The following is a 24,366-nucleotide window of genomic DNA, read 5'->3' on the forward strand; positions in this document are numbered from 1 at the left end:
TATCTAATTTCTCAGTACCACAACAATTCTAATACCAAATATATGAATGTTTACTTAATACTGATTTATTATAATTTAATGTGAACTGGTTTTGCTTGTATTATCAGAAAAAAAATGATTCATTTCTATTACCAAAATGTTTTAACTTGCTCAGGAAAATTAAGAAAGGATTTACAGATGGGAAAGCATCCAAGGGAAGGGCATGATTGTGGCTCAGTTCTTACCAGACTTTCCCTCCATCTAACAAGCACCAGACACACAGCAGATGGAAACATTTTTTCTTCTATTTTGTGTGTATTTGTGGTTGGTGCATTGTTTGTAGCAGGTCGACTCAGTTTTTCCTAACATGTTCAGTTATTAAGATTTAATACAAGTAAGTGCCATACATAATAAACCCACAGTAAGGTCATTTTTAATGGTGGAAGGTTGAAAGCTTTCCATCAAGATCAGAAACAAGACAAGAATTTCTATTCAACCCAATACTGGTCCTAGGAGAAGAAAATGAAAAGCCCCATAACTGGAAAGGAAGAGGTTAACTGTACTGCTCAACAATTTAATGCTACAAACAAAACCTTAAGGATTCCATCAAAACCTAGAACTCTGAAGTGAATTCAAAGAGTTGCATGCTATAGAACCAACTTATAACCCACAGTATCTGGTACACACCTATAATTCCAGAACATAGGAGGCTGAGGTAGGAAGACCATGATCTCAAGACTAACCTTGATTACTTAGCAAGCCTGTGTCTCAAACCACCACTGTCAACAACAGGAAAATCCAGCAGCATTTCCATACTTCAATAGGGACTATAGAAGGAAGAAATTAATAAACGATCTCATTCAAAGTAGCTAACAAAAAGAAATTCTAGAATAAATCTAACAAAGAAGTGAAAGTTAAAATTTAAAAATACTTCTAAAAGGCATTGAAAAATACATAAATAATTGTAAAGAGAGCTCAGTCATGGATTAGAGGAACTAGAACCATTAAAATAACCACAATCTAGTCTAGAGATTTTATGTAGTCCCTACCAAATTATGCTATTCTTCAAAAATAGAAAAAAAAATTATTTCATATGGAAATAAAAGACCCCAAGGAGCTAGAGCAATTTGGGGGGTATCACACTCTGATTTCAAACTGTCCTACAAATCTATAATAATTAAAACAATAAGCAGACACATAGACTGACAGAACAGAACAGAACAGCATTCTGTAAATTAAGTATGTATGAAAACGTCATTAAAAACTTCAGGAAAGCATCATGGCTTTGATCTGGGGGTGAATTTTTTATATGGCCCAAAACATTGTACAACAAAAGTAGAAATGGATCAGTGGAACTTCATCAAACTAAAACTCTTCTGCATAACAAAGAAAATAGTCAAAAGAATGAGCATCACCATGAAGTATGAGAAAATGCTTCTAAACCATTTTCCTCTTAGAATATTTTGTGCTTCTGTAATAGAATGTCTGGTCCTGGATAATTTATATGCAATGCAAACTTATTTCTCATATCGGGCTGGAAGCTGGGAAGTCTGAGACTGAAGTGCCGGCACATTAACTTTCTACTGAGTTCTTTGCTCTGTCATTCCAGAGTGAACAGGCAAAGAGAGGTCCAGAAAGACACACAAAAAGGCCAAGATTGCTATTTTATCAGGAACTCAAACCTGAGATAATTACATCATTGTAGTCACTGTCAGCAGAACCTTACCAGCATAATTGCCTCTTCAGTGGTTACAATGTCAATTAAATTTAGGAGGGAGCAAACACTCCCCACATCAGGGCAGACATACAAAACCTCTATTCAACAGCAAGATAACAACTTGATTTTCAAATTAACAAAGAAATAGACATCTCTTCGTCCTCTTCTTCTTCCTCTTCTTCTTGCAGACAGTGTCTCATTGTGCATCCCGGGCTGTCCTAGAATTCGCGATCAGATGTTGAACTCACCGAGTTACCCTTTCCCTCTGCCTTGTGAGTGCTGGGTTTAAAAGCAGATGCCACTAAACCCAACTTACATGGACAAAAGAAGATATCCCAGATAGCTAATAAACACATGGAAAAGAACACTCAATAATAATAGGGAAATCCAAATTGAAGTCATAATGAGATATAACCTCATGTCTGTTAGAATGGCATTATCAAAAATAAAAATATCAATAGAAAGGGCCTATATAATGTCACACCCACTAGCCAACATTCTAAATGGAGAAAAATTTGAAGCAATCTCATTAAAGAATGAGAGAGTGATGCTCTCTATCTCCATTCCTCTTTAATATAGTACTTGAAGCCTTAACTAGAGTGTTAAGAAAAGAGAAGGAAACTAAAGGGATACAGCTATCCCTATTTGCAGATAGTTTGATATCATATATAAGAGATCTCAAATATTGCACCAGAAAATTAGAAATGATCACTTCAGCAAGTGGCTGGATACAAAATTAACTTACAAAGCTCAACATCCTTTCCACACATCAATAACAAACATACTGAGAACAGAATCCATGGAAACATGCCCGTTCACTATATCTTCAGGAGAGAGAGAGAGAATAAACCTAACCAAGAAGGTGAAAGGTCTTTACAATGAAAAATTTAATTTCTTAAGAAATAAATGGAGGAAGTCACTAGGAAATGGGAAGACCTCCCATGCTCATGGATTGTTAGAATTACTACTGTGAAAATCCTACAAAAAGCAGTTTATAGTTTCAATGCATTCTCAGTTAAGCTCTATATGAGTGATAGAAAAACACCTCTAAACTTCATATGAAAGCACAAAAGGCATGAATAATGTCAGCAATCCTGTATCTAAAAAATAATAATGACCCATTATCACCATACGATGTTTTAGGCACATTACACAGCAATAGTAATAAAAACCAGCATGATACAAAAGTGGACTTGTAGATCAATGGAACAATAGAAGACACAGTCTCAAATGCACATTAGTATAGCCACTTGATATTCAACCAAGATGTCAAAAACACACCCTGGAGGAAAGAGAGCATCTTCCCCAAACAGTCCTGGGAAAATTTGATGCACACATATAGAAGATTTATATTTATTATCATGCACAAAATTAACTCCAAATAGATCAAAGACTTCAGGAAGAAACATGAAAGTCTGAAATTGCTAGAAGAAAACAGATTGTCCCTATAGGATATAGGTATAGAAAAGACTTTCTTTTAATAGAACTTCAATGGCCCAGGAATCAGCCCCAACAATAAACAAATGGGATCTTATAAAACTAAAAGTTTATGTGTAATAAAGAAAATAATAAGTGAAGAGGAGAGAATCTTTACCAGCTATAGATCCAAAAGAGAACTAATGCTTAGAATATTGCAAAGAACTTAAAACAATAAAAGAATAAAGAAAAACAATCCAATAGAAGGGGGCTATATCTATAGTGGTTTGAATGAGCATGTCTCCTATAGGCTCAGGCATTTGAATTCTTGGTCTCCAGTTGATAATGCTACTTGGGGATACTTGGGGAGGTGGTACAGTGTTGCTGAAGAAAGCATATTACTTTATACTTTCTTTTACTTTATAATTTATAAATTTTTTATTTTAGATCACTGGAGGCGGGCTTTGAGAGTCTAAACCTCACTGCATTTCCAGTTCACTATTTCTGCTTTGTGTTTGTGGTTGAAAATAGGATCTCTCACCTCCCTGCTCCTGCTGCTGTGTCAGCCACAGTGGTCATGATATTTTATCGCAGCAATGGAAACGTAGCTAATACAAGATAATTAACAGAAAGTTCTGCAAGAAAAACAAAAGTGGTCAAGACCATCATTAGCAAACAGGGAAGTGGAAATTTAATTACTTTAAGGTTTTATCTCACCCCAGCCAGAATGGCTAAGAACAAACAACTTACAGTAAATGCTAGCAAGGATATAGAGAGGAGAACCTTTGTCCACTGTTGGTAGGATTATAGAATGGTGCAGCCACTATGGAAATCAGTGTAGAGAACACACACACACTCACATTCACACTCACACACAGAGAAAGAGAGAGGAGAGAGACAGAGAGAGAGAGACAGAGAGAGAGAGAAAGAGAGAGAGACAGAGAGAGAGAGAGAAAGAGAGACACAGAGAGAGATCTACCATACACCCATAGGACTTGATATCCTACTACAAAGACTTGCTCAGCTGTGTTCAATACTACTCTATTCACAAGAGCCAGAGAGTGGAAACAGCCTAGATGTCCATCAAGTCATTACTAGATAATGAAAATGTGGTACACATCCACAACGGAATTCTACTCAGCTATAAAGAAAGATGGAGCCATGAACTTTTCAGGCAAAGGAATGGAACTGAAAAATATACTGAGTGAGATAACCCAGACCCAGAAAGACAAATGTTCTCTCTTCTTCGTGGGCTCTCAGTCTAAATCTATAGGTTTGAATGTATAACTTAGAGTAACCACGGAAGCCAGTGAAGAAGAAAGGGGCCGATGGGGGAGAGATGAAAAGTAGGGCTAGAGGAATGTCAGGACATAGGTGCTATGAAGGGGGAAGGGGAACGGGATGGGGCATTTAACTGGTAGCAGTGAGGAAACATAATCTATGTATGATATATATGGAGAGTCAGAACATGTTTTGAAGCACTTACCCGGCAGAGCAGGATAAATTGCCTCTCAGAAGATTTAGACTATTTTACAAAAACCCGAGTGTCAGGCAGGGACTACTTCACTTGAGTTGTTAGTCAAGGAGTCTGTTGTTCCTGGTTGCCTAATAAGCGTGAAGGTAAGACCCTCTTGCTGAAGACACTACAAACTTTGCTCCCAGGACCTGTAGAAACCAAGCTGAAACTTATCTGGGAGTCTCTTCCCTGAAGGTAATAGTCCTGTGTTAGAAGGTGCTGTGCCAGATGCCTCAGGAGAAAAGATATCAATAGTCTTACCCAACTCTAAAGCCTGAGAGCCACAATAATAACGGGACTCACAAGATAGTGCAATAGTGGCCCTTGTGTCCCAATGGCAGCCGAGCAGTGTCTAATAAGAACCGCTCACTTGGAGATAACTCCTGCCTGCTAATTTCCCCAAGAATCTATACCTGGGAAGGGCCCATACTGTTAAAGTAATAAGCTGCCAGTTTTCTTCTGCATGCTCATCCATCTGCTCCTCGATAGGTGCCACACGCACATCTCACAAGAGAAGCTTCTTTTTGCAGCAGACGATTAGATCCACAACCCATCAAAATGCAGAGAATAAGTGACTATGGCTTCCCCACCCGCAGGGGAAATCTGTAACACAACACCTACACTTATGGCTCAGGGAACATCTTGGAAGTTGGGGTGGAAAGATTGTTAGAACCAGACAACTGGGATGCCTCTCTATCTGTGGTGGTTTCTTCTGGACAGGGTGTCGCACCATGAACTCTCAACAATGTAGTTGCCTGTACAAAACCTACAAAGACCAAACCCATCAACACACCGATGTGGATTGGAAAAAAATGTCATAAGGTTCCACCCCTAGATGAAAAACTGTAGGCAATGCCTGCTGAGGGACAAAGAACCAGCTTTTGGTGTTGTTTTGTTTTGTTTCTAGGGACAAGACCTCAGTTCTAAAAGGTCAACTTATTTATATTTGCACTTATGCAAATAAGTACACAGTAATTGGACTCAATAGGTCATACACACACATATGTAGTTGGTTTTTTAAAAAAATCTACTCCTTGGGGACCTGTCACTCAGCTCCCAAAGAAATACACTGAGACCATTTTTGCTTATGAGTGCCTGGTGTTAGCTTGGCAGCCTCCCTTCTCTTTATTCTCTCTGCCCACCATTCCCCTGCCCCATTTCTTTCTCTTGCCTATGTATTGGTCGTTTAGCTATTTATTACACCAATCAGGTGTTTTAGGCAGGCACAGTAACACAGCTTCACAGAGTTAAACAAATGCAACATGAAAGAATGCAACACATTCTTTGCATCATTAAACAAATGTTCCACAGCATAAATGAATGTAACACATCTTTAACTAATATTCTACAACATACACACACATACATATACATATATATTTAACAAACAAATATAAAAGAGTTCATGAATTAAAAGGAAGTGGTTGGGAGGATAGGGAAGTTGAGGGAGGGGCAAAGGCAGGGTGGAAAGAATAGAAATGCAGTATAGTCATATACAAAATCCTTAAATTAAAAGAATTGTAAGTATTCCATGTAAAGGGGATGTCAACATGCTGTTCATGAGACTGTAAATTAGTACAAATACTATAGAAAACAATATGGAAATTTCTTAAAATGGTAAATATGGAATTATCATATGATCATTAATCCTATATGTCTAAAGGAATAAGTCATCAAAGAAATAAAATCAGCATGTCAGAGATATTTCTGCACTCACATCCATTGCAGCACCCTTCACTGTAGGTGAAACATGGATACAGCCTAAGCATCTACCTGATAGAACAGATAAAGGTGTGGTGTGTATACACATGGAGCAACATTCAGCCTTAAAGGAGGGCAGTCCTGTCATCTGTGACAATACGCATGATGAACCTGAAACATGTTATACTAAGCAAAATAAGATAGACAAATTCTATGTGACCTTATATGTTGCATCTAACAAGTTGACTCATGAAAATAGTAAAATTGCAGTTACCAGGGGTAGGATGGAACTTTGGACTACAACAGAGAGATGTTGGTAATCACAGTTACCAGGGGTAGGATGGAGATTTGAACTATAGCAGAGAGATGTTGGTAATCATAGTTACCAGGGGTAGGATGGGGCTTTGGAATACAGCAGAGAGATGCTGATAATCACAGTTACCAGGGGTAGGATGGGGCTTTGAACTATAGCAGAGAGATGTTGATAATCACAGTTACCAGGGGTAGGATGGGGCTTTGAACTATAGCAGAGAGATGTTGATAATCACAGTTACCAGGGGTAGGATGGGGCTTTGAACTATAGCAGAGAGATGCTGATAATCACAGTTACCAGGGGTAGGATGGGGCTTTGAACTATAGCAGAGAGATGTTGATAATCACAGTTACCAGGGGTAGGATGGAGCTTTGAACTATAGCAGAGAGATGTTGATAATCACAGTTACCAGGGGTAGGATGGGGCTTTGAACTATAGCAGAGAGATGTTGATAATCACAGTTACCAGGGGTAGGATGGAGCTTTGAACTATAGCAGAGAGATGTTGGTAATCACAGTTACCAGGGGTAGGATGGAGATTTGAACTATAGCAGAGAGATATTGGTAATCACAGTTACCAGGGGTAGGATGGAGATTTGGAATACAGCAGAGAGATGCTGATAATCACAGTTGTCAGGGATAGGATGGGGCTTTAGATTACAGCAGAGAGATGCTGGTCAATGATAAAGAATCTCAAACAGAAGGAATACATTAAACAATCTGTGTATGACACACTCTAGTGAATATCAACAAATTGTTGTTCTTGAAAATTACTACAAATAGATTTAAGTATTTGTACCACAAAACATGTACATATGTGAAGTAATGTATGTATGAAGCTGATTAAGGCATTTCGTAACCTATTTATAATTTAAAGCATACCAAATTATCTAAAATTTACATGTCAAGACCAAAGATTTAAGGTAATGGGGTTTAGAACTCGGTGCTAACGATTAGTTTGTCATTTATATGTGAATAGTGATATTACTCGCTAAGTCTTTTGGAATACTTTCTAAAGCACAGTTAACTTCTCAAACAACGCTTACCTATATTTAAGCAGCAGCATAACGTTGTATCAAATCTCCTTGTTCACAGTATGAAAATGGGGCAGATAATAAACGTTCTTCATACTCCACCACCTGACTGTCCCTTCCGTTCCTTCGACGATTTCCGGAGGCACTGGGACGACCTGGTAAGAAGCACATGGGCATCTCATTCAGTGTCATTTGATCTCTTTGCTCTCCGTGTAACACAAGGACAGACTCCCCCAGCAAGGTTTATATTGTGTGTTTAATTTATAGTACGGCTATAAACTTCCGGAAGACCGTGGAGACCTGAAAACATACTGCAGCATCTACTTCAGGATGACCAAAGGAAGGACCTTCACGTATCCTTTGCACAATGGTGACAGCAGAGACTTCCTGTCTGCCTTGAGAGCCAGGCTTGCTCATCCCGTGCCGTCTTTATTTCATGGACCCACGTTTCCTGCACAGCCGCTTTTAATTTAGCTCAGAAGATGATATTCGGGAGAGTTTTTGTGGATGCTTATCTTGGGTATTTTTGTCTTGTTTTTGAGACAGGTCTCATATAACCCAGACTGGCTGGGAACTCACTGTGTATCCCAAGATACTCTGGAATTTCTGATACTCCCGTCTGTACTTTTCAAGTGCTGTTATTACAGGCATAGGCCACCACATCTAGGTTTTGCTGAGGATAGGATTGGGTCCAGCACTCACTGCAAGACTCTATATTACGTCACTCTGCCAGCTGAGCTACATCCCCAGCCTCTCATCTCCTAATCTCTAACAGATCTTAATTGCTTCTAATATGAAACTACTTTAGTGACAGGAAGGAGATAAAGTCTTGTTATGTAACCCAGGCTATTCTTGAACGGGCCATCCTCCTGCCTCAGTTTTCTCCGGAATTACCACCACTACAGGCTATAAAGACTATTATTTAAAGACTATTGCAAAATTTAGAGAAGAAAAGAAAATTCAGAATAGCAAAAGTATGTACATGTATTTGCTAGTAGAACATTAAGAAACCAATCATAGGATTCTCCTTAGCCAAGAGCTCCCCCCAGTGTCGCCCAGGCAGTATTGAACGGGTTAAGTTAAAGGTCACTAAGACCTTCCTCTTTGGAAGATTTGTTTTTTAGATTTGACTTGCACTTAACACGCTGCATTGATATAGGAAAATAGCTTTCTTAATATTACTTTAAAATATACACAGAAACAGAACACAAGACCCTGGGTGGAGCTCTTAAATCTTAATTAGCATGGCTTTCGTCATTCTGACAGTGAGGTTTAGGACTAGAAGAGCCAGTGTTCTGTGCTCTTTCCTAACCCAGGCAAAGCACGATCAACACCGCCAGCAATTCCCTTCCATTAGGGCCAACACTATCCCACGTGTTTAGAAGATTTCTCATTAGGAAAAGTGACTGTTTTCCTTGAAGGACTGGTTTTGAAGTCTGAATATAATTGGTAATGGGTTTCTTCTCCATGCCAAGCTTTTCGTTGCTTTTGAAGATAAGAGCAGCTTAATGTCTACTAATTTTGTCCTTATACTCTGTGCAGGTGATAGATGGCATTGTGATCTACTCTACTTACAATTCTATTTATAAAACAAAGACACGGTAATTCATCTTGTCTCATAACACACACATATAATTTTTAAATAAAAATAACTTAAAATAGAAGGAAAGATGGAATGCTTCTTAGCTTTAAAAACAGAAGAATATAACATAAAAATAGAATCTATTTGTCTGCATCTTGTCAACATTGCCGCCTTTTTAAAGAAGGAAATTGCTGTCTTGCAGACGCCCACCTTTGTTCTGCTCTTTAACCTTTCCCCTTGCTCAGGTACCCTCTCAGCTGCATCAGGAGTCAGCCCATCCAGTTCTTCCCGAGGGTGGATTTGGAAGGTGTGCTGAAAAGCTTTCTTTCAGACTTAAAATCTAAACTGCCTCATATATGTGGATTTCCCATAAAGATGACAAGTAAGCCTTGCTACTACACACAGGAGCTAAGCAGACCACAAACACAGGTAAGACGTACTCTTATCTCACCCAGGGTCTCTGAATTCTTTAGCAGATCACGAACTTTTCTTGGTACAGCATCTCGCAAGTGCTATTTGTCGTTACTGTTACTTAACTGTTTACCCTGCCGTTGCGATCACTGCATTTCATGACACACAATCATTATTCCTGATGTGTTCCATCCATATCTGGATATACATGGACTGGGTTACTGGAGATTAGAGAGAAAATGCTGTGAACTGCTCAGCTGGACAGACAGGGAAAGCCTGTTCAGGAGAAGTAGGTGCCTGCTGCCCACTGGGCGGGTGCAGCAGGAGAAAGGGCACCCCCGTGCCTGCCTCGGCAAGACATTAACTTCAGGAGGAAACCAGCATGCCTGGCTCCCCGCAGATAGACATATGACACAAGAAAAGAAATGGCTGCCTGGGGTTGTGTTATGCCCCAGACTTAGCAGAGCAGGGGAAGAAGATGCAACTTGAAATCAGATTCTGAGTCTTTATATTTTCTGGGGCTGGAAACTTTTCAGGGGAGGAGAGTCACCTCTGGCTTTATCCCCCTGCATTTTAGAATCTATTTTTATTGTACCATATTATACACATGTAGAAGTATATGCATACGTCTTGTTGAATAATTGTTTATGTAACCCAATAAATACAGCATACTTCCACCGTCCTCATTATGTGTTCAGAGAGGCAACCACTGCCGTGACTTCTGGGGCTTGCTCTTTGTCTTTACTAAGCATACATCGACAAAAACTAGGCTTTAGTGATGTCCAGTTTTGAATTTTATGCAAGAGAAACCATCGTGTCTGTGTTTCCCAGTCTGTCCCTTGGCTTTAGAATGGTGTTGTGACACTCAGCCGTGATGTTCCACTCAGCTGTAGTTCACTCACTTTCATTTCTGTGTGGTGATATGATTACATTATCATTTATTTCTCCAGAATATTGTTGATTGACAGCTGAATTGTGTGAGGGCTATCTGTGGTGATGTGGCAGTGAACCTTCTAGTACACACCCTCTAGGTGCATGGACGTGAATCCCATGCATGCAGAATCAGCAGGTGTATTCCTAAGCGTAGGACATATTCCAGGCTCCTCCTAAAGTGTCTGTAGCCGTCTCTGAGCCTCTGGCTGTTGCTTCTTTCCCTTATTCTCATGTGGCATTGCTGGTTTCCAGCGATTCTCGCACATACGCTTGTTATCATCTGCTTTCAATGTGCGTGTTCTTGATTATATATATATATAATGATTATATATAACCACTTGTGTATAGTGGTTATTTGGATATCTATTTTGATATATCTCTAGTTTTCATTTACAGATATTATGGCATGCTAGGTATGAGTTCTTCGTCAGCTGTATAGGGCTCCTCATCTCCCTTTTTTCTGCATTGTGTTTTCCTGAGAAGGGGGTGTAAGTGGACAGATACCTATATGATACCTACATTTTACTCTTAAAGATAGGTATGAGGTTATTTTTTTTTTTAGATAGAATCTCACTTTGTAGCTCTGGCTTCCCTAGAACTCACTCTGTAGACCAGGCTGGCCTTAAACTCACAGAGACCCTCCTGTCTCTGCCTCCCGAGTCTTGGGATTAAAGGCATACACTACCATATCTGGCTCGCATAACAGTTTTTAAAAGTTAGACTGCTTGCCAAATCCAATCTAAGGAATTGCTGCTGAACAGACACTTATATCGTATGTCCGTATTGACTGCTTTTTGCATACTGCATATCTTCAGCCATATCTGCTCTGTGAGTAGTAAATCCAGACAATGTGCAAAGCTTGCGTCTTAAGTGTACAGCAGCACTTCCCCAAAATCGTCTGCACACTGCTGTTGACAGTAGGAATTCATTCTGCCTTGTCTGTTATTCTATTGCGAGGACCCACAGCACAGAGCTCAGGTGTCTTCGCCAACATGAAGTAAATACACTTCTGACTTAAAATTGAAGCCTGGTCAGATTCTTAGCACAATAATCCAGAAAATAAATTAAAATTAACCATTGATTCCTGTCTGAGAGTTCGGGCTCTGAGAACTGGCTGTCTAGACCCGAGTCCTGGCCATTGTGTACTGGAGTAGACCTGTGATCTCCTTGTGTCTGGAAACAGAGTGAGGTGACAGCGGTGATGTGAGCGCTTGTCTGAGCTTGGGCGGTGGGAAAGTGTAGGCTGGAGTCCAGGGCACACATGCTTGTCGGAGGCAGCCCTTAGAGCTGCATGGGGGAAGCTAGGAAGGAAGCTATGGACAACCCTGTCAGGAGTGCTCTTCATGGGGAACAATAGCTAAGCTGCATAACCTTCTGGAACTTTCTACACGCAGCTGACTTTTTAAAAAATTAATTTTCCAGGAGTGGTTAGCCAGACTAGGTTTACTTTTAATTAAGGAAAATTTCAAAACTACTTAAGAGAAAATGAGTTTTAAGTAAGGGGTAAAATGGGTGTTTTGAAGCAAACATCAGGTAAAATATTATTTCATCTTCTCTAAATCCTGTAGAATATATTTGTACCACATGCAGCATTGAAAAAGCATTTTCACGTGGCCCGATGTCACTATATACCAAACAGAATGAATATTTCCTAAGTATCACCAAACCCAGGTCATACACTTCTCATTTATCTCAAAGATTTGTTTTTAAGGCTTTTGCCAAGTTAAAATCTAAACAGGACCATCTCAGATCACTTGGCCATTCTATCTGCTAAGTGTGTTTTATTCTATAGCATCATTTATGACCGTTGCTTGCTAGATACAGGAACACTTGCCCTGGAGGGTATTCTACACTCTGGATGTGAGCAGCTGCTTCCTTGTGTGATATGTCATTTGAAGCCAACATTTTTATTTCTCCTAAGCTAGGGGCTCGGCTTTAGCAAAACAGACAAGTGTGGTGCCACACACAGAACCAGACTGCAATAAATAACCCACATCTGATAAGTCATTCTGCTTACTTTTCCATTTTCTTTTTAAACATTTTTAAATTTTCTCTCTACCTCCCCTGACATTTTATAACACTTGCCCATCACTGCTAGTTGAGGTAGAGTGTGCCTCTCTGGATTACATTATCTCCAGTTTCAGTAATCATGGGGTGTGTGTGTGTGTGTGTGAGTGCATATGTGTGTGAGTGCGTGTGCGTATGTGAGTTTGTTTGTATGTGTGTTTGTGTGCATGCATGTATGTGTGTGCATTTATATGTGTGTACGTGTGTTGTGTGTTTGTGTGTGTGCATGCGTGCCTGTGTTTGTGTATTTGTGTGTATGCATGTATGTGTGTGCGTGCATGCGTGTGCACATGTGTGTGGCTAAGCCTAAGCATACTGACCTCTTTTTGCCTCAACTTTCCTGAATGTTAATGGTTAACAGGATGAAAGACACTGTCCTGATTTTCCCACACCGAAAGCATGGATGCAACAGAAGAGCTTTCCCTCTCAGAAACATCCAACCACATAGCCTAGATAAGTCGTGGGCTTCTCAAATTCTTCTTAACGGTTACCTTAATACTGGAATCCCGTTAGATAACTGTAAAATGTTTAGTTTACACAATTATATATTATTATCCAAAGTTGTATACGTTATGTGTCAGTGCGAGAAGTTAAAAGTCTACTAAGCTGCGTTTCCGACGACGCCTAGAAGAGAGATGTGTGCCGTGAAGCACATGCTCTTGAGCTGGCTCACGGCTCCACAGAGCTTCAGCTGTTGACAGCTTAAAAATATTTAAGTTCTGTGAATTATTTATGATCTCATCTGCTGTTTACACAGGCCCTTTTTGCTTTTCTATACATTTTGAATATAAGCCTAAGTTTCCTCCCTTGTGGCTATGTACAGTATTTTAGAGTTAAAACAATGAGTGACAATGTATCGACAGGCTAGGGAGCAAGCGGTGCCCCGGGCACTGCTCTCGCTGATGTGTGCTTCAGACAGGGCTGGAAAGCGGGTGCGAGTGTAGCTGTCTCAGGTGCAGACACACATGTCCGCAGAGCGCAAGTCAGTTGTCCTTATCCTAATCCGCCTAGAGTTTTCTTTGTGCATCTCAAGTAATAGGTACATTTTTAAAAACATGCAGTTTGTGAAACCCAAGGATTAAAAAGCAAGTGTTCTTTGCTTGTCTATAATTAGTTTCAACTTAGTTCTCAGATATGTTTCTTTCAAGGCAGTGGGAAAACACTCGCTCACCAGAGTGACGCCATCTGTTGTGACAAAGTGTCTCCTGGTATTTGATGGGATAATTTAAGAGTATTTCCAATGACAGCATCTGTGTGTGTATGTAGCACAAGGCAAGGGCTGTGGTTTGTGGGGAGTGTGTTGGGTGTCTAGTTCTCTCTGAGAAGAGCAGACACCCTAATATCGGTCTGCACTGGACCCCAAAATCCAGTGAGTGAACAGTGCGACTTCTGCCTAACAGTGACTGAAGTCAAGGGAAGTGTTTATAGTTGACTTTTTCAGCAAAGCTGGGACAGGCATTGCTTCCCCTTCTTCCAACTTCCCATAGTTGATATGTGTGTCTAATTGACAGGCTGTAAGTCAACACCCTAAATATCATTGAGAAAATGGCACATTGAACTTCACAGGTGCTTGTTCCAGAAGGAACAATGGGAAGAGCAGAGGCCAGGCTCCCATCGTGAGTGGGAGATGCCTGCTTCTTGCCCGGGTCTGATGGTAGCAGTAGTCTTTGCTCATATGATGTCTTGACAGAGAGGCTATGCTATGCCTATCAGATAGCTTTTAGTTTGTTGTTAGTTCCCTTGAAGAGGAGAGTCTGAAGAATGTTGTAGTAATAAGGAGCGGCGGCAGGGCTGCGTCCCCAACACCCCAGCCACCTGCCTGGCTAGCTTATGCCCCAAAATAATTACACAGACACTGTATTCTTTTAATCACTGCTTGGCCCTTAGCTCTAGCCCTTACTGGCTAATTCTGATATCCCAATCAACCCATCTCTAACAATCTGTGAGCACCGGTCTTACCGGGAAGATTCTAGTTCAGAGCTTCATCACGTGTGTCTGCCCAGGAGCCGGGAGCATGGCATCTCTCCTGAGGCGTCTGCTCCCGAGAGGAGAGCTGTCGGGTCTGAGCTCACTTCCTCTTCCTCCCAGCGTTCTGTTCTGTTTACTCCTCCCACCTATCTCCTAACCAATGAGAGCCAAGTAGTTTCTTTTTATTTAACCAATGATCTTCCTCCATCAGAATGTCTGTATCACCCTTTTCATTCTCCAGAGCATAAGAATCGTGCCCCCAAAGTGTATGTATTGAAGCCCCATTTTTGCTGTTTTTTTTTTTAATTTTAAGCCACATCATTTTTATGTGCCTTGTTATGCCCTAGATGACTGGGTCAATCTCATCATTTTTTGTGCCTACCTATAATTCTAATCTCCCTGAACTCTCCACTGGTGTCTTCCCAGCCTCATTCAAAAACTGGAACTCAGTAGAAGGAAGGAAAAATCGTTCTGGCTTACATATTATTCCTATAATTTTTATGGTTTTTGTTTGAAGCTGTGACATATTTTTAATCTGTAAGAGTAAGAAAATAAATCTGTGATCTACATTTCATATTATTGTCAAAATTTACTATATTATTTTACTTTCTGTTGTAAATACCATGACCAAAAGCAAACAGGTTGGGGAGGCATTTGGTCCACCAGATAATATTCAATCATTGAGGAAACTGAGATCAGGAATTCAAGTAGAAGCAGAAATGGAGAAATGGTACTGACTGGCTCTCCGTAGCTTGCTGAGCCTACTTCCTTATAGAACTCAGGAACATTTTTCTGAGAGTAGCACCGTCCATGGTGGACTAGACCCTCCAATATCAACGATGAATCATGAAAATACCTCCACAGGCGTGCTCATAGGCCAGTCTGACAGACGTCGTTCCTCAGTTGACACCCCCTTTTCCTGGTGACTCTAACTAGTTCTGCTTTTCTTATACAGCAGTGAAAGCCCAGTGTATATTTATTTCAAAACAATAGAAACACTTCCATCAGCAATTGAACAGATAAGAAAAACATCATATATACATACTGTGCAATAGTCAGTCACAAGAAAAACATCATATATACATACTGTGCAATAGTCAGTCACAAGAAAAGAGATCCTGATATGTGCTGCAACATACCTGAATCTTGAAAAAAATAGTATGTTAGGTGAAATAAGTCCAACACTAAAAGAAAATATTGTATGATCTCGTATGAAGTATCAGGAATGGGCAGATCATAGCAAAAGAAAATAGAGCAGGTGTTGCTAGCATCCTGGAGCAAGGGGAAGTGCGGATTATTATTTACAAAGGTCTAAGTTTTGGTTTTGTGTGGGAAGAAGAAACTGTAGGTGACAGTTCTGACCCCCAGGGCAGTGGTAAGTGCACTTCGAGTCCTCTAAATTGTGCGCCTATACTGAAGCAGTGGAAACGACGTCTCCTTTCTTTTGTTTCTTTATTTAAATATGGGGCACTTCACAAATTTGCTTCATCCTTGCACAGGGACCATACTAATCTCTGTCTCGTCCAGTTCTAGTCTGGGCTCACAAGTGAGCACGGGACAACTTGATTTCTGTAGTAATAGGGAGCGGCGGCAGACCCCAGCCGCCTGCCCTGCCCGGCTAGCTTATGCCCCGAAATAATTACACACAAACTGTATTCATTTAAACACTGCTTGGCCCATTCTCTTCTAGGCTAATTCTCACACCTGGACTAGCCCATTTCTAATCATCTGTGTAGCGCCCCTAGGTGCGCTTACCGGGAAGATTCTAGCCTAAGTCCATCCTGGGTCGGAGCTGGGGCATGGTGTGCGTCTTCCCTGGAGCAGGTAGCATGGCGTCTCTCTGAAGGCGTCTGCTCTGGAGAGGAGAGCTGTCGAGTCTGACCTCACTTCCTCTTCCTCCCAGCGTTCTATTCTGTTTACTCCACCCACCTAAGGGTGGGCCTATCCAATGGGCCTAGCAGTTTCTTTATTGCTTACAATGAAATCAACAGATTGATATATGACACTCCCACATCAGATTTCCTATGCAGACAGAGTTTTTAAAGATGGGGACACACTTGGATTTCTTTGCTGTATCTAACTAGTCGTTTTGAGACTGTCTCTCCGAGTTACTGCTAGGCACCAGAAACTGGTGGTGCAAACACAGGCAGGCTTAAGACATGCAACCCTGCCCTGAAGTCAAAACCCCACTTAGAGATCCCAGGCAAATGCATGCACCCCTCCATTAGATCTTACAGTTGATTTACATGGGGCTGAGAAACCTACACATTGCACCAGAAGGCTCGTTTGTATTTTTCTCTTCAGCGGTTCTATGCATTTTAGTGTTACTTTGCGTTCGTATTCTGATACTTTGTATTTTTTTTCTTGTTTCACTTATATTATTAATATTACATTTTTACCTTTCCCTAATCTCCATCCTTCCAGGAAAACAAAGTCAAACCCCCCAATCTGACGACGAAAAGCCACTTCAGAGTGGCTCTGACTCAAGCCACTTTGCTGAAGCCCACAGGGGCTCTGCCTTTAGTCCCACAGCCAGCAGCAGCCAGCCACAAGGTGGAGCCTTTGGTCAGCCCGCAGCGTGCAGGCTTGTCTGCAGCGGGCCGCTTCCAGCCAGGGTCTCCGCAGCACAGACAGCCCGCCTGGCCTCTCAGGGCGCCACCCCTGCGTGTGGGGGAGTCAAAACCCAGCAGTGAAAATACACAGACTCAAGGCGATAATCTTTGCTCACAAAGTAAGAGGGCCCCAGCGTTCATACCAGTTTTCAAAAGGAAATCTGAGCAAGTGAACAAAGACATCTCAACACTCAGCAGCGCGAAAAGAAAACAGAGCGCGGTTACACAACCTACCCTACCGGCGCAGAAAACCAGCGTAACCCAGGGGGGCAAACCAAGTTCAGGTTCAGCTCCGAGAAAAAGACCAGATAGTAACATTCAAGTCCAGGCTAGGAATTTAAATCAGAAGAACGTCAGACCTCTGCTAGGGAAAAGCGCTGAGTTCTGTGAGCCTGAGGGGAAACGTCCCTCTTCTGAGGTGGAGCGGGCTGCGCACCTCACTGAAGGTGGGCCACTGTCTACCAATGCCATGACTCAAATGTCAGGTAGTTTAAGTGCGAGAAAAAGTGCGGTTGACAGCCACACCAGTGGAAAACGCAATTTAACAAGCAGATTTATAACACAAATTTTGGGGAAAAGTCATGAGTCACTAAAACTCAAAAGCCAGCCACACATTTTTGAATCAGACTTAGAAATGGAAGACTCCCGACTCCAACCGCAACAGTTAGCAGATCGAATTGAAGAAGCTGACGCAGCCGATCATGGCCTAACAGAGAGCAAAGCATCCCACAAGCACAGACGGAAACTAAGCCTTGAGTCTTCACAATCTTCTACAAAGCATCGTTCTAATGCTGCTCATCAGAGGCAATCTGGTTCTTCTAGGAAACAGGTAAAGGTTTGTTTTTCTTTCAGCCTGGAAAAAATTCATGGTACGCTGGCTAGACTTTTAGAGCCTTGAATAAGAATGTAAGTAACTTGCACAAGTCGATGTAGAAATGTGGTTATTAAGAAAGCCAACTCTGCTCCAATCCTTAAAAAGGATGCTCAGCCTGGCATGTTGGCACCACTCTTAATCCCAGCATTTGGGAGGCAGAGTCAGGAGGGTCTCTGTGCATTTGAGGCCAATCTAATCTATAGAGCAAGTTTCAGGACAGCCAGGACTACACAGAGAAACCCTGTCTCGAAAAAAAAAAGCGACAGCAAATAGGACATCTAAGGACATTCACGGTTCACAGAACACTGTAGAAAGGGAGCAGAAAGGATGGAAGAGCTGGAGGCTGGGGTGGGATGGGATGGGGGATGCTATGAAACAGTGTCTCTGGACAAGACAGGGCCCATGCAACCATGAACACTGTAGCAAGAAAGACCTGAGGAAGACTGGGGCCCCCACCCCCAACATTTCATGGGTTGGGGAAAGAGGATCATGAGTTCCCACTCACTCTGAGAGAATATGAGCTGTTTAGGCTTGCTTAGATGGTGTAATCACTGACATGTTGACCATGCTCCAACAAATGACTTCCCACCATGCTCACACAAGTCACCAAAATTGAACTCAGTTGGTCAGAAATTTCAAGGCATCAGAGTAGGAGCAAGACTTATTTTAAAGGGTTTTGGTGGAAGAGGGAGGAGGGTTGGAGGATGGTCTGGGAATGACAATGGCTAGAATTCACTACATATATATATATATATATATATATATATATATATATATATATATGAAATTGTCAAAGAATTTTAAAAGAGAGACTAACTCTCTTAAGAATCAAAACTGTTAGTAATCTGGTTAATTTGTAACAAGATGCCATTCTTCAATTTGATACAGGTACCTAAGACAACAAAACCTAAGAAGTTCTTTGGCATTCCTAAGACAGAGTACAGTGTGGAATAGAGACCTCCCATCAGGTAACTGCAGGGCGTGCCCTTGTTTATATTACTTAAATAGAGAGAGCTGCACTTAGATTAGCAAGGGAATAGGAATAGCACCCCTGTGGATAAGCGACTGTTTTCCCTGTGTGGACCCAAAGAAGAATGGCTTTGAGAAAGGACCCCTCGGGCTCTGGGTCCCACAGACTAGGAAGCCAGTGTCTGCCTTGTGGTCACAGCAGCTGACTGAATATGTAAGACTATGGCCCCACTAAAATATCCTTCTTCTTGGGCATGACCGAAATAGCAGACCTTAGGTGACGTCCCAGAGCTAACCATTACACTGAAATCGACTCACGAAGTGGGATGATGCCAGCTACGCTCAAACTCGAGATTTAATTTTCATTCTGGGTCCCTGGCACCAAATTCACAAAACTGTACATCTGGCAATGACATTTTATCCCTTGTTGCCATCTGCTCTGTCCTGAGAACAAACATGACTGAAGTACCCACAGACACTCTTCACATGAAGCCATTGGCTTGCGTTCAGATCCTTTAAGAGCCAGCTAGACAGTTGCTTTTCTGTTCCAACGCCAGTTCTTTCTAGAGCTAATAGAATTTTCAACCTGATTTGAATTAACTAAAAGGTGCCTAAGTCTATTCTTACATAAATTATGATGTGGTATCTTATGTAGTTTTAAACATCTTCATTTTAATACTCTCATGTGCCTGAGGAAAATATTGTATGTGCCTTGGACATGGCTTTTTGCATTTTTAGAGATAAGAGAATCTACTCTAGGTCCCATGGTCTTAGAAATATGGTCACTTTCTCATTTTGAATTGCTTAATGCCTGACGTGTTAACATGAAATCACTATTAGGAAGAATATCATGATGAGAAAATTGTAGTTTCTGTATCCCCCCACTATAAAATTAATACATAGTTATGTAAAAAATTTTGAGTAACATGGAGTAATTCAGTAAACAAGTTTTAAAAAATTGGTCACTGGAGAGATGGCTTAGCAATTATGAGCACTGACTCCTTTTCCAGAAGACCCAGGTTCAGTTCCCAGGACCAACATGGTGGTTCACAACAATATATAACTCCAGTTCCAGGGGATATAATGTCATCTTCTGGACTCTGTGTATAACAGGCTTGTACATGGCACACAGTCATATATGCAGGCAAAACACCCATACACATACAGTAATAAATTTCTGAAAAGTGAAAACCACCTACAATTGCTCTTTCAGGGATGATCTCCTAGAACCCAGATGAAGTCTTCCAGACTGGGCCTGTGGGTGAGACGCAGGCTGTGTGTGCTGCCCTGGGACTTGCTGCTTCGCCCGGCTCTTTTCTTCTCAGTTTTTGCACAGTCTTTTATTGAATGTGGATATGCCATGCTTAGCTAGCTCCCGACTGGTTAATACTTCAGTTGTTTGCAAACTTTCAGTATTATAAGGCATGTAAATTGTTCTATACAGAATGCTGCAAGATACTGAATTTATATGGTACATTATTTTTGTAAAGAAGGAGTTTCACTCTGTAGCCCCAGCTAGCCTGGAATTGCTATAAAGATCAGGCTGACCTCAAACTCACAGAGATCTCCCCGCATCTGCCTCCCATGTACCACTTTATCCAATATAATGTTGGGTCCGGGGGTTGCACAAGGATGGAAAAAAACCACCAAGTCTGTTAAACCAGAAGCAAACTTCATTCCAGGAAAAGAAAAAGGGAAAATCTCTGCAGGGCACAAAAACATATCAGCTATAGCAATGACCATAGCCAGACTGGGATTCTGAGACTGTGGCCATGGGCAGTTTCCAAACTCCACTTTTTATAGCAAGAAGTAAGCATTAGGCATGAACAAAAGAATTTTTACAATCCCGAGGTAAAACTCAGATACAAAGTGCTTTTTTCTTTTACAGTTTCCATTAACAGGGTTTTTCAGTCAAACTAGTGTTTGTATTTAGCCCGTTGTTTCTATCTGGCACTTTCTCATGGTGTTTACCAAAGCTCTGCAGTCTCTGGATACTGCCAGATTTGCTTAGCCAGAAGGGTGTGGGACAATGCACAATAAAAGTTAACTCAGCTCACATCAGTGGCTGGTCATGAGTGGCTGGGGTGGGGGATATCTCAAAGCTCACCCTCAGTTTGCAGAGGGATGGCCTTGCCCTGAAGGCTGAGTCTGGTCTTTAGCAAACTCATGTAGGCTGTGGCTCAGGCTCAGGGTTATGTAGGTGATGGAGCAAGTGTCCAGAATCCCCTGCTTGTCCTCCATGAACAACCCTCTAACACTGAGAGGGACGGGAATGAGAAGTACAAATAGTGCTTCTCACAAATGAGAATTCCTCTCTTTCAAAACTTTAAGACTTTAAGTGGATTTGATAACATACCAAAGATACTTTTAAAGTCAAAATTCTTCACTGCATGTCCTACTACAATAATCCTTCATCATATGAAAGACCCAGCAGGGAATCAAGTGTAAGCTGACCCATGATTGTTTACATATGGTTTGCCGTTGCTACCAATCAATTCGTCAAAACACTGGAGTTAGACAAAGCAAGTCCTAACCTCCTTCCCATGTGACTGTGGCTCCTGCTCCCGGAGTTATGCCTAGTTTAGTTTGCTCTGTGCCTTACTGTGAGCGCTTCTGTTTCACAACTATCTCTAGTTCCTAGTTTATCATCTTCATAGGAAGAAAGTACATTTAATTCAAAGCCCATTTTAAATGCTTCTTTCTCATGAAGCCCATGTTGTGGAAAGTCAGCTGACCACAGTAAAGACCAGGACATTGTTTTGCTTGTGTAGAAATGTATTTCGTTTTGAGAGTGATGTACTGAAATATACATGTGTGGTCAGCACAGTCATCCACACACGTGGTTATTCTTGGACCAGGTTTCCCGGGTGCTTCCTCGAGCTGCTCCATTATTGCAGCTTAGGCTAGGAAGACATCGTATTGCTCAACTCAGCAAACTAGTTAGATAATGAGTCTACGCTGAAGCGATGTATGGCGCTTCCCAGTTCTTCATGGAATCTTTATGATCCCTCTTCCTCCACTCTACTAATCTGGACTGCTTAGAACTGACAGCATAACATTCCTTTCTGCTTTCTTCTTAGACGGGCATCACACAGCCCAGGTTGGCCTTGAACTCACTGTGTAGGTGGACCGGCTTTGAGCCGCTGCTCTTCCCACCTCTGCTTCCACGCTGCTAGATTATAGCTTGCTCAGCTTACGCCACGCTGGAGACTGAATCCAGGGTTTGTGCGCGTGAGGCAAGCTCTCTACCAACTGAGCCACAGCCCACACTAGTGCTTCATTTTAGATGAGTGTCCACATATGTACAGGGTTTGCTGTGCTAACATGACTCTCTATGAGTCTGTTTTCATTATAGTACATTTCTGTCTCACAATTGTTCTAATGAAACACACACACACACACACCAAAAATCTGTGCTCAGATTACCAGAGAAATCAATGAAGATCTTGGTTCATATTAAAGTTTCAGTTCTGGGGGCTGGAGATGACTCAGCAGTTAAAAGCAGTTGCTCTCTTGTCAAGGATTCACGTTTATTTCCCAGCACCATAGAGCTGCTCACAACCACCTGTACTCCGGTTCCAAGGGGATCTAACGTCTTCTTCCACCTCCCAGGCACACGATACACATACATACATACATACATACATACATACATACATACATACATACATACAGGAAAAAATAAATGTTTTTAAAGACTTCAATTTCTGAGAGCCAAAATAATTGCAGTCAGTTGGGGAAAAAAACAGATTTTACTTTGTATAGGGTCTTGATGCTTTGTTTGTAGTTTGGACCCCTTCCAAAAAATCCTTACTTTTTAAAATTCTGCATTCCAGGGCCATTCTAGGGCTAAACAATAAGCGGTTTTATGTTTGCCTATATCCAGAGATTTAGAAATCAGCCACCACACCAAGACAAACTTGTGGAAATAGGCGAAACTCAATGCCAAGAATCACATTTATAGTTATGTAAAAATGTGTTTCTCATGTATATTAGCTTCTTGCTATATTTGTATTTGGTTTTATGTTTTTATTATATATTACAATTATTTTTACTTTATTTGTGTCTATTACTTTATTTATTGTGTCTGTCGCAAATAAGATAAAATTTTGAGCATCTTGTTGAATGGCTCTTATTTGTCTGGTTTACTGACCAGTTCTCACTCTCTGTTTCCAAACTGCTATGATCTGCTTTTATTCTGGACATGCTAATATATGACTGTTTGCTGATAATTATAAATAATCAATAAAAAGATTTACAGATGCATGACCCTTATGTGCTTATGTTTAGAATGTTCATGCTGTATATTCTTTCAGATGACAAACAGAGAATTTCAAATGTATGTACTTTTCAGATGTCTGTACGGGTGACTGTACAGAGATGGGCCGGCTTACAGACCCTGCAAATTCGTTCCCACTGTAGTTCATTTCCTAAGCCAGCTTAGGTCCTTAGTACATCACAGAGTTTTACTCTCAAAAGATCTTCATTTCATCTTAAAAAGTTACTCATTAGCTGGGCGGTGGTGGTGTGTGCCCTTAACCTCAGCTCTTGGAAGGCAGAAGCAGGTGGACCTCTGAGTTTGAGGCCAGCCTGGTCTGCAGAGTTCCAGGACAGCCAGGACTACACAGTGAAACCCTGTCTGGGAAAAGAAAAGGGATATTCATTAAGGTATTTGCCATGTGTCAAGCACTTGTGAGGTTTATCAGAGGGTGGTGACGTTGGTTTACAGCAGGGGAGGAAAGATGAGGTTCTTAGACACAAAACCAGCCTGTGGCTCAAGGAGCACCAAGGAGCCGAGAGTGGCTGGAGTAGAGAAGCCAGAGGGAGGATGGAGTTGACCACACCGGGTCCCATGGGCCCCTGGAGAGCATTTGCTTTATTCCACAGGGTGACCCAATCTCACAGGGTTTGGCAGGCTACTGTAGCTGCTGTGGCATGGATAGATTAGGGCTCAGGGAATAGGAGAGAAGGTGAGAGACCAGCTCAGAATCCTGGCAGTTGATAAATGCAGGACCACCATGGTGCAAGTAAGGAAGTTACGAAATGGTCCTGGTGTCTTGTGAAGGGTAGAGCCTACCAACTGGAGGGTAGGGGTTTCTGGGGTATCAACAATAGTGTCTATGGCTCGATTGCTTAGAAGGATGAGATCCTAGCTTACAATGCTGAGCTGAGACTTACCAGAGAAACTGTTATTTTTTACAGTTACCAACAGAAAGGCCAGATACTCAGTCTCCTTCACCAGGGAGTCCAAAGTTTCTCAGTGACACATTTTCCT

The 24,366-nt window shown here is 41.4% G+C and overlaps 1 protein-coding gene and 1 pseudogene across 1 annotated transcript in view; one reads left to right on the forward strand and one right to left on the reverse strand.

Annotated features, from left to right (window-relative positions):
• C4H18orf63 (chromosome 4 C18orf63 homolog) overlaps positions 1-23,359 on the forward strand; it is a 36,770-nt gene extending 13,411 nt beyond the window's left edge. The window contains exons 8-13 of the mRNA XM_075970798.1: positions 7,737-7,833; positions 7,943-8,028; positions 9,503-9,686; positions 17,061-18,077; positions 19,011-19,090; positions 20,305-23,359. Of these exons, the coding sequence (XP_075826913.1) occupies positions 7,737-7,833; positions 7,943-8,028; positions 9,503-9,686; positions 17,061-18,077; positions 19,011-19,076 (1,450 nt within the window). The 3' untranslated portion in view covers positions 19,077-19,090; positions 20,305-23,359. The remainder of the gene's footprint in view (positions 1-7,736; positions 7,834-7,942; positions 8,029-9,502; positions 9,687-17,060; positions 18,078-19,010; positions 19,091-20,304) is intronic.
• On the reverse strand, positions 16,093-16,188 carry LOC142849096 (U6 spliceosomal RNA; annotated as a pseudogene).
• Positions 23,360-24,366: the final 1,007 nt, after the last annotated feature.

The sequence above is a fragment of the Microtus pennsylvanicus genome, chromosome 4 (genome assembly GCF_037038515.1).
Source record: "Microtus pennsylvanicus isolate mMicPen1 chromosome 4, mMicPen1.hap1, whole genome shotgun sequence".
NCBI classification, from domain to species: Eukaryota; Metazoa; Chordata; class Mammalia; order Rodentia; family Cricetidae; genus Microtus; species Microtus pennsylvanicus.